The sequence below is a fragment of the Rhineura floridana genome, chromosome 11, assembly GCF_030035675.1.
Source record: "Rhineura floridana isolate rRhiFlo1 chromosome 11, rRhiFlo1.hap2, whole genome shotgun sequence".
In the NCBI taxonomy this organism is placed as follows: Eukaryota; Metazoa; Chordata; class Lepidosauria; order Squamata; family Rhineuridae; genus Rhineura; species Rhineura floridana.
The window spans coordinates 4,569,464-4,585,538 of NC_084490.1; the positions used below are offsets into that span (position 1 = coordinate 4,569,464).

Below are 16,075 nucleotides of genomic sequence, written 5' to 3' on the forward strand. Positions count from 1 at the left end.
ACAAGGGTGTTTGGTTCAAAGAACTATTTTGCTGCTAGATTTGTGCACTTATATTTTATTTAATAGAGCTACTTCTTATTTACCAGTGTGTGTTCATTGCAGGGGAGAATTGGCTCTGAGTCCAGTACCTTGGCCACGTAGCCATAGACTAGTGGATATATGGGTATTTTGCCTAAAGGCTCCAGGACAAGGAAGTGTACCTTTCTGAATCCTTGAGAGTTCTTTTTCTGGCACTTTGGGTTTTCCCTTGGCCCAGAGTGAGTGACCAGAATCAAGGGATGGTGGCAGTCTACCTACCTTGCAGGGTTGTTGTTGGTTTACTCAACCCTGGTAAGGGAGGCACAGGTTGTGCCTTGCCAGGATCAGTTGCCCTGAGTTTGGGAATTGAGTCCTGGGACTGAACGGGCAGCAGTTAATGACATTCATAATTCAGTTCTCTAATATCAAGGTAGAAATGAGGCAGTACTCATGTAGCCCTCCCATATGTTGTGTGGTACAATTCCCACCATCCTTGATTGTTAGCTAAAGCTGATGGACTCCAGCATCATCTGATGGGAGTTGGAGTCCAGCAGGGGTCCTTCACCCCCTGCTCTAAGGCGGGAACAGGAATTAACTGAATATGTCCCATCCCTTTTATAGGAAATCCAGTTTTCCTGGAGAACCTGAACAGGAAATGATATTCTTTTGGGGTAAAGTGTTGGAGTATTGCCCCTTTGATGAAAGGAAATCTGCCCTTGCACTTGGTATCCTCAGGAACAGATTAAGCATTTTAGACAGTGGAGACTGGTGATGAAAGCACCTTGGATAGTTCCTCAAACGTTCAGACTAAAACCCGGAGCGGATTCACTGCCCCATTGACATTGGACCCACCAATCCACTCATTTTAGAGATACCCCACTTGAGGAAAGGATTGCAGACAACTCCTGAAAGGGAGCCAAACCATATGTGGGGTGGGGGTGGGGGGGAGAGAGAAGAGGCTAAGAGTGGCATTTTCACCTCATACCAAAATAAGCATTATTGTTTGTTTATTTCATTTATGTCACACCTTTTCTCCAAGGAGCTCAAGGTGGCATACATGGTTCTACCCCTTTTCATTTAATCCCCACAACAACCCTGTGAGGTAGGTTAGGTTAAGAGGCAGTGACTGGCCCAGGGTCATCCAGTGAGCTTCATGGCTGAGTGGGGATTTGAACCTGGGTCTCCCAGGTCCTAGCCCAACACCCTAACAAGAACACCACCACTAGCTCTTATTTATTATTATTTAATTAATTAATTAATTAGTATCCCACCCTTCCTCCCAGCAGGACCCCAGGGCCCAGAGCCCAGCCCATTAAGAATGTTTCTGTCCCCTTCCACCCCCTTTCCCTAGTTGTAAATTCCAGTCAAAATACTTATTCAGCATAAATGTTTTAAATCACATTCATTGAATCACGTTCATCCCAAAGAAGCGGTTTGGATTTCAACAGGAAGTGCTTAGATAAAGATAAGGGAGAAGGTCGTTTCAGTTCACAGTTTAATGTAAAGCCACCTAATTTGCACAGCCCAAACCAGTGTGCAACCAAAATGCAGTTATCCTTCATAACGCACACTTCTGTGAATTTAGCAATAGGTACAAAAATGTGACTATTAGGGGAAAGCGTGCCCCAAAGTGTGTGCATTGGTCTCCCATAAGGTCCGCTGGTGGGTTACAATAATGTAGCCATACAGTTATGCAAACTAGTGAACCAAGTAAAACCGTTACTAGTGAAAGCCACATGCAAAAATGTTAGGGGAAATGGCTTGCAAAAATGCATACATGAGGCAAAAATGTTTATGATAAAAGTAACATGTACGGAAATGCATACATTTTTGTGATTTTTTTTATAATTCGCAAACTGATGTGGAATCGGAACAAACCACCTTTAAGATTCAGAAACTGAAATTGACAGACTTGTCTGTCTTCAATATGCCAATAGCTTCTTCAGTCGCCCAGAAGCAACGTGTTATGTGTGTCAGGGTTGGGCTGGGAATGTGGAACACCCTCTCTGAGGGCTCTTTCTTCTCCACAGTCCCTTTATTGTTTTGCTGTGTTCTCGTGTTTGTGTGGAATACTGTACAGCTGTTCCTCCCCCTCCTCCATCTGCTTGGGTCCATGAGCCATCATTGATCGTGATATTGAGGGCTGAAGCAGGGCAGAAGGTGGAAAAGTAAGACACGATGTCTGAGACCTGAGAAAAGCAGAGGGAAATTGAGAGAGATGTTAAAAGAAGCCTTCCCCACTCCAGACGTTTTGCATTACAACTCCCATCAACTCTGACCATTGGCTATCACGACTGGGGCTGAGCTGGGGTCCACAACCTAAAAAAATAGAGAGAGACATTGAACCACAGAGGATTAGAAGGCTTTTCATTCTGGTTACAAGACCCCATCTGTACTGGCATTCTGCCATCTCTTGAAGACACATCTGCCTAGGCAAGCATTTCCACCGTCTCCTGGTTTGTTTTAACTGTTTTTATTGTTGTGCTGTTACAGGATTGGGGAGTTGGTTTGGCTGATGTCTTTGGGTCCTCTCCAAACCTGTGGTTTTGTATCTGTAAAATTAGAGTCTGTAGCGGAAGAAACTGCTGCAGTGGTCAAATCAGTTAAATTAATGGGCCAAGCTGAGCCTGGGGCTTTCTGCCAGAAAAGTAGGTGTTCTAACATTGAGCGACGGCCCCTCCATTACAACCCCAAGATACAGAGCAGCGTAGAAAACTAGAGTCAAAGAATAAATTAAACATGTAAAGAAAAAATCCACAATTTGTCTATTTTTTTTTAAGTGTCCATAGCCACAATAAACAAGAAATCATGAGTAGAAGCCAGCACTAGCTGCTTTTACCTGTGAGGCTTCCAGTTGGGGCTGAACATTTCAACGTATTCCGTGTCTGCTTCCTCCTTGTTTCCTTGTTTGCATTCTAATGTTTGCAAAGTGGAAATGAAGAGAGAAAAGAGAAGGCGTGAAAATGTATCCTGTGCCATCATTCTTGTTATACAGAAGGGATGCAGCTCAGTGGAATTATTATTATTATTATATCCTGAGCTTCCTCCCAAAGTAAAAAAAACACAAAATATTAAAATAGACACATGCAGGAGGGAGTGGGGGTAAATCTAACAAAGATCAGTCTACTAAAGCGGCACTAAAATAACTCAGCTCAGCATCAGGCCAAAACCCTACCAGACCAAAAACAATTATGTTGTCACCGTGACAGAAAGTCCCACAATTCTCTCCGGTGGTATAAAACAACAAGTTAGCAGTGAAATCCTATGCATGTCTTTGGGGGAGGTAAGAAGGCAGTGATTTCCATTCTGACCTGTTATTCATCACAATCTGCACTGCTTCCTTTCTGCTGAAGTTTAGTTTCTGCCAAATGCTACATTATTAGTCTCACTGTCTGCTATTTAACATAAGTTATGCAACTATTTACATTAAGTTATGTAACTTACATTTATTGCAATGTAAAGGAAATGCTAAAACCATGTAAAAGAAGTTTTTAATTGCGTATCGTTTGTGGACTTAAAAACAGCAATGATGTAAATGAATTGTGTTCATATTTGCTTGACTGATTTCCATTCCTAGTTGAAATAAAAATTGGGCAAAGTAGTATACTAACTCAAGAAGTAGAAATATATAAATTTGTATTATTTTATAGTTATCACCATAAAACATAATTAAAACAAATATATTCATCACATATATGTCATCATATGTGACAATGGAAGGTTTACATGACATCCACAATCTCTTGTGCACAACTTAACACAACAACTTCACAATAAATTCTTAATACAAAAATTTGTGTTGCATAATAATGGGTTAGGTCCTAGTTGTAGTTACTATAACCTATAGATAAAATAGAAAGTAAGTATATAACATTTTACACTTCCAAATATCTATAAAAAGGGGGGTTCTCTGTATCTACACTAGAAAACCTCACCTGTATGATACATTGTCTGAGCATCTGTCTTAATCTGGAAATCTTTACTTAGTCACCATTAAAGGGATATCCCTTGAGTGTATCAGAGGTTTTACATATATTTTGCTGTGACTTACTTCCACTCTTGCCCTACTCTTACCTTACTCTATGAAAAATATTGAACATGCCACATCATTAGAAAACCTCACTATCTCCTTGGAAAAATGTATACCAAGAAGAAAACTGTTTCACAGTAACTCTTTCCATGCATAATCTTCACAATTCGTTGTTGTTGTTATGTGTCTTCATGTCGACTACGACTTATGGCGATCCTATGAATCAGCGACCTCCAACAGCATCTGTCATGAACCACCCTGTTCAGATCTTGTAAGTTCAGCTCTGTGGCTTCCTTTGTGGAATCCATCTCTTGTTTGGCCTTCCTCTTTTTCTACTCCCTTCTGTTTTTCCCAGCATTATTGTTGTTTCTAGTGAATCATGTCTTCTCATGATGTGTCCAAAGTATAACCTCAGTTTCATCATTTTTAGCTTCTAGTGATAGTTCTGGTTTAATTTGTTCTGACACCCAATTATTTGTCTTTTTTGCAGTCCATGGTATGCGCAAAGCTCTCCTCCAGCACCACATTTCAAATGAGTTGATTTTTCTCTTATCCGCCTTTTTCACTGTCCAGCTTTCACATCCATACATAGAGATCAGGAATACCATGGTCTGAATGATCCTGACTTTAGTGTTCAGTGATACATCTTTTCCTTTTCTAGTTCTCTGCTAGCTGCCCTCCCCAGTCCAAGACTTCTTCTGATTTCTTGACTATTGTCTCCATTTTGGTTAATGACTGTGCCAAGGTATTGATAATCCTTGACAAGTTCAGTGTCCTCATTGTGAACTTTAAATCGTTACTGGTTTCTTCTAGTAGTATGGTATCATCTGCATATCTTACATTATTGATATTTTCCCCTCCAATTCACACTTCCTCATTCTTGGTCCAATCCCGCTTTCCGTATGATATATTCTGTGTATAGATTAAACAAATAGGGTGATAAAATACACCCCTGTCTCACACCCTTTCCGACTGGGAACCAAGCGGTTTCTCCATATTCTGTCCTTAGAGTAGCCTCTTCTGCAGAGTATAGGTTGTGCATCAGGACAATCAGATGCTGTGGCACGCCCATTTCTTTTAAAGCATTCTATAGTTTTTCATGATCTACACAGTCAAAGGCTTTGTTTTAATCTATAAAGCACAGGGTGATTTTCTTCTGAAATTCCTTGCTCCGTTCCATTCCAATGTATATTTGTGATATGATCTCTGGTGCCTCTTCCCTTTCTAAATCCAGCTTGGACATATGGCATTTCTCGCTCCATATATGGTAACAGCCTTTGTTGTAGAATTGTGAGCATTACTTTACTTGCATGGGATATTAAGGCAATAGTTTGATAATTACTGCATTCCCTGGGATCACCTTTCTTTGGAATTGGGATGTATATTGAACGCTTCCAGTCTGTGGGCCATTGTTTAGTTTTCCATATTTCATGACAAATTTTTGTCAAAATTTGGACAGATTCAGTCTCAGTAGCTTGTAGCAACTCTATTAGTATGCCATCTGTTCCTGGTGATTTGTTTCTTCCAAGTATTTTAAGAGCAGCTTTCACCTCGCATTCTAAAATTTCTGGTTCATCATATGGTTCCTCCATGAATGAATCTCATTCTGGCATCTCTTTTATAGGGTTCTTCAGTGTATTGCTTCCATCTTCCTTTTATTTCATCTTGGTCAGTCAGTGTGTTCCCCTGTTGATTATTCAACATCCCTACTATTGGTTTAAATTTCCCATTAATTTCTCTAATATTTTGGAATAGGGCTCTTGTTCTTCCCTTGTTGTCCTCTTCTATTTCTATACAGTAACTATTGTAATAGTTCTCTTTGTCCCTACGTACTAGTTGCTGTATTGTTGCATTTAAGGTTCTGACTGTGTTTCTATCTCCTTTTGCTTTTGCTTTCCTTCTCTCTTTAACCATTTTAAGAGTTTTGTCAATCATCCATTGAGGCCTTTCTCTCTTTTTAACATTATTTTTAAACCAATAGAGGTATTGTCTTTTTGCTTTCTTCCCTGATAATGTCTCTGACTTCACTCCATACTTCTTCTGGTTCTTTGTCAACTAATTTTAAAGCCTCAAATCTGTTCCTTTTTTGATCATTATATTCTTCTGGGATGTTATTTAAATTGTATTTTGGCATTATGATTGCTTTGTTCTTCTTTCTCTGATTTTTGATACAACCAGTTCATGATCTGTATTAAATATCTGCAGAACTTTCACGACACCCCAAACTACCTGCCTTATTTTGCCTTACAGTACAGCTGGGTCTGAAAATGAACCTCCTGTGGCAGAGAGTTCCACTGTGTGGGCACAGTCATGGAAAAAGCGCTCTCCTATATCCTAGCTGACACTGCTTCCACCACTCTCATGACTCAGAGAATGGCATCCCCTAAAGATCTTAAGCAGCCTCCTACCCACTTAAGAATTAAATGAGATGCCCACAGACCCCATCATGACCTACCACTCGTCTTTCTCCCACAATAAAAAGCAAGTGGAGCCATCAGGATCATCAGTGGAATTGCCATGCATGCATAGAGCAGTGGTGGTGCAGAGGAATTTGATGCCCAAACTGCAAAAAAGAAAAGAAGGGGCAAATCATGGGAGTCTTTGATTTATTTTTTAAAGCAGGTGTGTTTTAACTATTCCTGTTCATGAAGCTTGTGGAAGAATAACTTTCTGAGGTAAAATTGGGGTTTAAGGGAATGTGTAAGGGAATTCACCCTGTTGGATTTAAAGGATTAGTGTCTTGATTTCCTTTAGAGCAGCCTTTCCTAACCTGTGTGCCTCCAGATCAGAGCTTGGAAAAGTTACTTTTTTGAACTACAACTCCCATCAGCCCCAGCTAGCATGGCCACTGGATTGGGCTGATGGGAGTTGTAGTTCAAACAAGTAACTTTTCCAAGCTCTGCTCCAGATGTTGTTGGACCACAACTCCCATCAGCCTCAGCTAGCATTGCCAATGGTCAGGATGATAGGAGTTGTAGTCCAACAACATCTGGAGGCACATTGGTTGGGAAAGGCTGCTTTAGAGAGTTGTGGCAAGAATCACAGGGGAGACTGCAGGTGGCTGGTACGTTCAGTTAACTGCCACTTTGCTTGGTGTCAAAACAAAAACAGTTCTGAGGGAGCTTTCTGTGTTTATACTTGAAATTTGGTGAGTTCGGATTGGTTAAAGACAGTGGATGTTCTGAGTCATCCAATTGGACCACAGTTATGGCCTGACCGGGAGCGGGGGCAGGGAGAGAATCCTCTCCAAATTTAAAATGATTGGCTGGAGGGACAACCTTCTGAGCATAAAAGGCAGGTCTCAGGCCACAGAGAAGTGAGTCTATGTCTGCCTGAGAATGTGTGAAGAAGAGGACAGCAGAGTCAATGGGAAGAAGAACCTGGAGCCAAGCAAAGGACCTTTGAGGCTTGGGAGGCCTGAGAGAGGCCAAGAGCTGAAATTGCTGGCTGGAGCTGTGGAGGACTGTAGAGAAAATATGTGTCCTAAGAGGCTGCCCTCAAGAGAGCTCTAGAATGAAGGGTCCATAGGGTTCCTGAATGCCTGAGGCATCCAGTTGCTGGACCTTGGAGAAGACTACAGCAGAAGTCCTAATAGAAGCCTGAGACTCCAGAGGCAAGAGGTAGAGAACAAGCATCATCCTCAGTGCCTAGTTCAGGGATAGCCAACATGGTGCCCTCCAGATGTAGCTGGACTAGAACTCCCATAATCCCTGACCATTGGCCATGCTGGCTGGGACTGCTGAGTTATAGTCCAACAGCATCATCAGGGTGCACGTTGGCTATCCCTGGCCTAGCTGATGCGTTAACCAGGCAAGAGTGACTTGGTTTGAATAGTGGGAAAAACAACCCTTCAGAATTATTGTTAAAGAAGCAGCAATTGCACATGCTACACATTTCAAACACATTTACCACCACCCCAAACAATCCTGGGAACTAGTTTGTTAAGAGTGGTAGAAATTGTAGCTCTCAGGGATAAACTACACTTTCCAGGATTCTTGGATAACCCGTATCGGCTGAGTTAAACTAATTAGTCAATAGCAAGCACATATATAGGGCTCATCTACATGGGAGCATTTCTTCGTAGCAAATACATTGCATTTACCTTCATTGTAGATTTGTACCATCTGCAGTTCCTGCTCAATGTTAGCTGCCAATAAGTTTTTCCCAGTCACACAAGGAGGCGTTCCTCTGGGAAGGATTAGTCTAGCTGTTTCCCTGTGGCCCTGCCCTCTAATTATACATTTTCCACTCCTTCTGGTTGCTAGGTGACTGAGCATCCTCAGTCTGTTCTACCAGCTGCAGTAGGTTCCTTTAAAAAACACCCAGAAGTGCGAATGTGTTTTCATGCCTATGGTTGGTAAGATACAGCTGAAATACAAATATTTCTTTGAGCAGTGTTATGCTTTTTGCACACAAGTTGGTGGGGAAGAAAATAAAGGCACCATTTGCAGTAACATAAAAAAAGGCCAGCAGAATGGAGAGCAGCCACTGGAGAAACAGAACTGAGATTTTTTTTCTCCACTTTTCCTATTATCAGCAGAGTAAGTTAGTATGGATTTACAGAGGGAAAACTGTGTGATAGCTTCTGTGTGCTGGTAACATCATGGGTTTCTGGAAAATACCCATTGCCAAACGTCTCTGAAACAGTTCTGGGGGAATTAAATCCTCTAGATGTTGCTGAATTACAACTCCCATCAGCCCCAGCCAGCACAGCCATAGTCCAGCTAGATCTGGAGGGCCAAAGAGTCCCCGCCCTTCATCTAAAGAATGACTCTCTTGTCCCCTTAGTCTCCTTTCATTTCCAACCTGTGTGACCTACAAAGCCACAGCTAGAAGTTGTTCTTAGGTGAATAAAGGTGCACCAAAAATCCCCCCCACCCATCGGCTGCTGTTGAATTGGACCATTTGTCCTCTGCAAAAGTAGAGAGGATTTCCAGCTGCTTTAGAAGGCAAGTGAATTTCAGTAAAATTCTTGAGGGAGAAGATTTAGCTGACTTTAGTAGTTATGCAAGGCGACTGAGCAGTTTTCTTTTTCAAACTTTGAAAAAAGTCTTACAGCTGACTACAGCTACCACAATGCGCTCCAGTCTCTAGCCTCCAGACCCAGGCACTGTTTCTTGCCCACAGCAGGAGACAGACTCAGGTCAGGGAGCTGTGGAGATGACTGGTAGTTCTGGGTAACCAAGAAGCTTTTTTCAAAGTTTTTTTTTAAAAAGCCAGCTCATAAAACTTAGCTAAACTCTCTCCCCAATAAATTTTGATGAAATCTCCAATGCCACCAATTTCAGGGCATTTCCCTCTCCCATTTACAAATGGCAAAAAGTGCCCCCCCCCAATTCTTCTTGGCTCTAGAGCTGACCAAAGCAGGTAAGACATTCAAAGGAAAAGGACGTGCTGTTTAAAGTACCTGAAGTGAAACCAGAGGTTTTTGCAACTCTCCTTCCTCAGCCTGCTGCTCACCAGATGTTTTGGACTACAACTCCCATCAGCCCTGGAACTGTGTCTGGAGGGCACCAGGGGGGGGAAGGCTGCTCTGACCTATCTGCTTAGATATCACACTTCAGTCACAAAGGGGTGATTCCCGTGCAAAAACAGACCCCGGTATTGCCACCACTTCAAAATGGCTCACCTGTGATGCACACCTTCTGACTCCACGGAGAGACTCTCCAATCGCTGCTCATTTTTTCCTTGTACCTGCAAGCAAATTCCCCACTGTGGTTGAGGCTGGCCTGCCAGATGCTTACAGAAGCATTTGGGGAGGTATCCCCAGGTTCTCTGGAGACCTGCAGAGACCCATCATTGCTGGGGACCATCTCGACACCATCCCTATAGAAATGGAAGCTTTTCTTGATGTGGTTCTCTTTGGCTGAGCAAGTGAGAAGCAAGGGGTCACCTTCATTCACTACTCTGGATGGAGGATCTATTTTCAGCACTGGAGGAGGAGGAGGATCTGGAGGGTTATTGGGAAGAATGAGGGGGTTAGCAGTGATGATGACATGTGAAAGGGCAATAGGTCAGTTGTAGAGCACCTGCTTTGCATGAAGAAGGTCCCAGATTCAGTCCCCGGCATCTCCAGGTAGAGCTAGGAAGTCCCCTGTCTGAAACCCTAAAGAATCACTGCCAGTCAGTGCAGACAATACTGAGTGAGATAGACCCCCATTGTCTTACTCAGCACAAGGCACCTTCCTATGCTTCTATGAACACGCTCACAGACTCTGAACAAGTGGTTGAAAGTCTGTGGCTCTCTGGTCTTTTCAGAGGAAGCCACGTGTCAGTGAGATGGCTCCCTAAAGAATTGTGGGTCGGCAATGGATATTATCTTTGTAAGAATGGAGAGTTACTATAGGTTGAATGCCCATTTTGGGGTGAAATAGGATGCTTGGGACGTCTCATTTACACATCTGGATTTTGAGCAAGGATTGCCTGTCCCTCTTGCTTCTCCCCAAAACTCTGGATGGGGAAAACCTCACAATTAAGAACAAGGTGGCAAAGGAATGGAAGAGTTAATTAGGCCTTTGTAAACGTGCAGCAGCAAGGGGGTGCATGTGCGCACAGATGCCAAGAGAGTAAAAGTTAGAATTTCAACACATAACTCCTCATATTGTTGCCTCTAGGGATCGGGGAGAAATTTGATTCAGTTTACATTTAAAGCCGAATTGATGAAATTTGCACTTTCCGAAAAAATATGAGAACACTATGAAAGCCATCCTTTAAAATTCACACTTATCTGAATTTTGCAATGCATTTCCCCAACAATTTTTTAAAATGTATATACTGAGGAAAGTGTGCACAAAAGTAAATATCTTAGTGAAAAATTATTTATTTATTTAATATATAAATAATAAATAAATAAATAAATCTTAGTGAAAATAACATGCAAAATGCATTATATTGGGAGAAATTGCTTGGAAATGTTCATTAGTCAAAACTATAAACAAAGATGTGTTCATTAGGAGAAATGCGTACTAAAATTCTGAAGAATTATGAGAATTTTTTTTAAATAATAAACCGCAGATTGCTGCAAAAATGTGGAGAAAATCTGAATTTAAAATTGGAAAAATGACAAATGGAGAGAATCGAAACTGACGGATCTTTCTATCCCTAGCCGCCTCCAGGCTAAACTTTAACGTGGACCTTAATAAACCTTGTTGCACAAAATATTTAAATAGGAGTAATAAATCTTCAGGCCAATCAGATGATTGAGGCAGAGGCTGACATAGATGAGTAGGGCCTGTTCAATATTTTCTGTGTTTTTATTTAATGATTTTATTACATTTATACCCCACCTTTATCAAGAATTCCAAGGTAGCACACTTGTGGTTCCCAGGCAGTCTCCCATTGACCAGACCCAGACCTGCTTAGCTTCAGCAAGGTGGTGGCCTCATGTACCTTCAGACTATACCAAATTGAGGGGTGTTGGGGGAGGTCTGTGGATTTAGGACCAGTACAAATAATTCTTGCCTGGTGAGATGGACGCTGAGATATGGAGGAGCTGGGGAATAAGGAGGGACCAACATGAAACCTTCCAGGATATTGTAGGCAAGCCCCATTCCTGTGTCAATGTGGAGAAGAAATCTTAGAACAGAAAGACTGAGAATGTCACATTGAGGAAGAAGGAAATGGGAAGAGTTCTCTCTCATGGGTTGTGAACTGCTGTATTCTTGTACCTGGGGGGAGGGGACTCCAAAACATCCCTGAATCAACTTTCAATTCTTTTCCCCTTTCTGCCCCCCACCAAATCTCCCTTTGTTATTTCTCTCACCATCAAAATAATAGATGGGCTGGGTCCCATCTTTATTTCTGATGTTAGTCTGAAAGGTGTCACGTACATTGATGGTGCTACAGAAATAAACCATATTAAAAAAGAGAAAGAGTGTGAAAAGAATTCTTATCTGAAAAGATTTAAAACAAAAACTTGTTTTTCAGTATGTATTTGGATTCTTTTAGCGTATTCTCTCCTCTGTTCATTCTCTAGGCAAAATCACCCAAGCTCTACTCAGCCTCCCATTTGCCGTTCCAAGAGACATACACCGAAAAAGGAGGCCTCACCCATCACGGAAATAAAGATGGAGCTGCTTCTCTGGGATGGGATCTCCCGTCCAGATTCCAGGACATAGTACATGCAGGAATAGTCTCCGCTGTCTTGTGCAGATAGGTGCAGGGAATGCATGAAAGTGTCTACAGCAGGTGTGGGATTGTGGAAATACAGTACCCATTTGTTACTGAGAAAGATGATCCTGGACATGTTACGTTTGTCAGGAGCCAAGCACGTGAGGCTTATCAAGTCCCCGGTTGTGTAGATGTCTTGTTTTGGGGACACAGAGAAGAGCGGAGCAGAAGGGTCTGAGAAGCAAAGAGGGAGAGCAGAGAGACAGTCAGGTTGCATTAGGGAAAACTGATTTGCAAAAATGTGTATATAGGAGGATTTGCATAAAAATGCATATTAGGAGAAATTTGCATTAAAATGCTGCTTATGTCCATGAGGACTTTTTTTAAAAAAAAATCACAAAGTGATGTGGACAACCAAATTTAAGGTTGGACAAATGAGAAACTAAGAGAAAATGAAACAGAGATTCACCGAACCCTAATATGTAAGGAGGGGAGAGTGTTCTTGCACTCGGGTCCTGCTTGCGGGCTTCCCACAGGCACCTGGTTGGCCACTGTGAGAACAGGATGCTGGACTAGATGGGCCACTGGCCTGATCCAGCAGGCTCTTCTTATGTTCTTATGTTCTTATGGCTACAATGTAACTAGGGAACAGAATGTTTATGCTAATTATTGATCCTAATTCTTAAAAAGAATAAGCCATGCCTGTAACTGACTTGTTCACCCACCACTGCATGTCATTTCTGTAATGTGCCATTTCTATCAAACATATGCATTAAAATCAAATTCCACTACCATTCTTACATTTTAATAAAGACCTTTATGTGTAAAAATTAAACACTTTCTAATTTTAAAAAGCTAAAATTTCTTTTCTTTTTTACTTCATCTCCACGCACCCCAGTTTGGCCCTACCAGATTCTCAGGCTAAGAGTTCTTGTTGAGGACAATTTGAAAACTGTCATTTGAAACTTATTTTGGATTTATTTCCTTCACAATCATTTTCTGGATTATTTTTTTCCTTCCATTTTACATATATCCTGCAAAGATTCAAGGGTGTGAGTGGTTGTTGTTACATAGGATTTGCCTTAATTGTATGTCAGTAACTTCTTTTAGTCTGTTCTACATTAATTTAAATTAATGGGTTTTATCCAGGCTCAGTCACTCTACAGTAGACCCACTGAAATCATGTAATGGATCTGCCACTGCTACCAAGATTGTTGCCTTATCCCTAGTAGAGATGGAAGGATCTGTCAGTTTCGGTTTTCTCAGTTCCTCATTTGTCTAATCTTAACTTCGGTTCTCCACATTTCTGCAGCAATTTGAGAACTTAAAAAAAACTCTCCAGCATTTTAGTGTGAATTTCTCCTGAGAAATACATTTTTGTATGCAGTTTTGACTAATGTACACATTTTTGCAAGCAAGTTATCCTAATATAATGCATTTTGTAGGTTATTTTTACCAATATATGCATTTGCATACACATTTCTCCTTTATATGGAAAAGGTTCAGAAGAGGGCAACCAGAATGATCAAGGGGATGGAGCGACTCCCTTACGAGGAAAGGTTGCAGCATTTGGGGCTTTTTAGTTTAGAGAAAAGGCGGGTCAGAGGAGACATGATAGAAGTGTATAAAATTATGCATGGCATTGAGAAAGTGGATAGAGAAAAGTTCTTCTCCCTCTCTCATAATACTAGAACTCGTGGACATTCAAAGAAGCTGAATGTTGGAAGATTCAGGACAGACAAAAGGAAGTACTTCTTTACTCAGCGCATAGTGAAACTATGGAATTTGCTCCCACAAGATGCAGTAATGGCCACCAGCTTGGATGGCTTTAAAAGAAGAATAGACAAATTCATGGAGGACAGGGCTATCAATGGCTACTAGCCATGATGGCTGTGCTGTGCGACCCTAGTCAGAGGCAGTATGCTTCTGAAAACCAGTTGCCGGAAGCCTCAGGAGGGGAGAGTGTTCTTGCACTCGGGTCCTGCTTGCGGGCTTCCCCCAGGCACCTGGTTGGCCACTGTGAGAACAGGATGCTGGACTAGATGGGCCACTGGCCTGATCCAGCAGGCTCTTCTTATGTTCTTATGTTCTTATATATATGCATTTTTGTAAACATTGGTTGGTTAGAGAACTGCATTGCAAAATTTGGATAACTTTGAATTTCAAAGGATGGCTAATAAATAATAATAAAAAATAAAATTTTATTTAATTAGTCACCCATCTGTCCACCTAAGCGGACACTCTGGGCGACGTACACAATATAAATACAATATAAAAACATATACATACAGCAAAATTACAATATCAACAGCAATTCATTTAACCATTCTTCAGTTACAATACAAAGACCTAACCCACCCCAGAAATCCCATAGGCCTGCCTGAACAGCCAGGTCTTTAAAGCTTGGCAAAAAGCCATCAGGGAGGAGGCGTGACGAAGGTCGAAAGGAAGCAAGTTCCAGAGGGTGGGGGCCACGATCGAAAAGGCCCTCTCTCTGGTCCGCACCAGTCTAGCTGTTTTCACCGGTGGGACCGAGAGAAGGTCTTGTGAGGCTGATCTTGTTTGGCGGCATATTTGGTGATACTGGAGGCATTCCTTCAGATAGACTGGGCCGGAACCGTATAGGGTTTTAAAGGTTAATACCAACACCTTGAATTGGGTCCGGTACACAACTGGCAACCAGTGTAACTCCATCAATACTGGGGTAACATGATCTCGGCGACGGCTCTGCTTTATTAAGCGTGCCGCCGCATTCTGTACCAGTTGTAATTTCCGGACCGTCTTCAGGGGTAACCCCACGTAGAGCGCATTACAATAGTCTAATCGAGAGGAGACCGGGGCATGTATCACTCGTGGGAGCAGGTGTAAAGGAAGGTAGGGACGCAGCCTACGTACCAGATGAAGTTGGTACCAAGCTGCCCGGCTCACTGCAGAAACCTGAGCCTCCATAGACAGCTGGGAGTCCAAGATGACCCCTAGGCTGCGGACCTGGTCTTTTAGGGGTAATTTCACCCCATTAAGTACCAGGTCAAAATTTCCCAACCTTCTCTTATCCCCCACCAGTAACACCTCGGTCTTGTCGGGGTTTAGTTTCAGCCTGTTCTCTCCCATCCATCCACTTACGGACTCCAGGCAATTGGACAAGGTATCCACAGCCAACTCTGGTGAGGATTTAAATGAGAGATAGAGCTGTGTTTCAGATCTCATATTGATAAATTTGGTTTTAAATGCAATCTGAATTGAATTTCTTGCCAACCCCAAACCCTGGTGAAGTTCTCCTCTCTGCCTTAGTAACCGAATAACAAAGAGACATTGAAAAGGGAATGATCTGCAAAACCTCATGTGATGGATTTCTGCCTGTGGCAGAGTTGTTAAATGCACAGCATCTGTGCTAAAAAGTGACTCTCTCAGCTGCACCACCCATTGAAGACTGGCTGCAATAAATACTATTTCGCATGAACAGAAGTGAGCTTTACCTGCATAGGCCATTCGCCAGTGGAGGATCAGAAGACAAACTGCAGGGGGGGGGGGAAGAGATGAGAAAAAGAGTGAGAAGCTGTGAAGGGGGAGATATATGGATAGGTTGTTTCCCATCTGAGAGAAGGGAGAGGTCACGCACCTGTCACCAAAGCCACAAACTCCATGCTTGGCCAGTATCCCTTGAAGGCCACACAGCTGGTTCCTCAGCCCACCACCGTCTTATTTTCTGTCCCAAGAGAGGTGACAATCTAGCCATCTCCAGTTCTATGATCTCTCCCAACTCAAAAGATCAAGGCAGGAAGCATGTGCACACACCTACACACACACTGCCCCCACCTAAGCACAGAGCACAGCACAAGGGCCTTCGTGATACAAGCCCTGCAGGTGTTAGTTAAAGCTGTCAAGAGCAGCTAACCACATCCAGGCCTCCTATGGCTT

The 16,075-nt window shown here is 42.3% G+C and overlaps 1 protein-coding gene across 1 annotated transcript; it reads right to left on the minus strand.

Annotated features, from left to right (window-relative positions):
- Nucleotides 1–2,306: 2,306 nt before the first annotated feature.
- On the minus strand, nt 2,307–15,801 carry FCER1A (Fc epsilon receptor Ia). Its single transcript, XM_061590318.1, has 7 exons — nt 15,777–15,801; nt 15,634–15,672; nt 12,098–12,391; nt 9,678–9,998; nt 6,504–6,611; nt 2,858–2,933; nt 2,307–2,337 (listed from the first exon to the last, which is right to left on the minus strand). The coding sequence occupies exons 1-7, from the start codon at nt 15,799–15,801 to the stop codon at nt 2,307–2,309; spliced, it is 894 nt and encodes a 297-aa protein (XP_061446302.1).
- Nucleotides 15,802–16,075: the final 274 nt, after the last annotated feature.

Bases quoted from the DNA above. Each gene is read 5' to 3' on its own strand.
- FCER1A (XM_061590318.1), bottom strand. From the start codon at position 15,801: ATGGAGTTTGTGGCTTTGGTGACAG. The intron at 12,392-15,633 runs GTAAAGCTCACT...TTTGCTTCTCAG, and splicing joins CTGGCGAATGGCCTATGCAG to ACCCTTCTGCTCCGCTCTTC. The intron at 6,612-9,677 runs GTGAGCCATTTT...TCTTTTTTGCAG, and splicing joins TCAGAAGGTGTGCATCACAG to TTTGGGCATCAAATTCCTCT.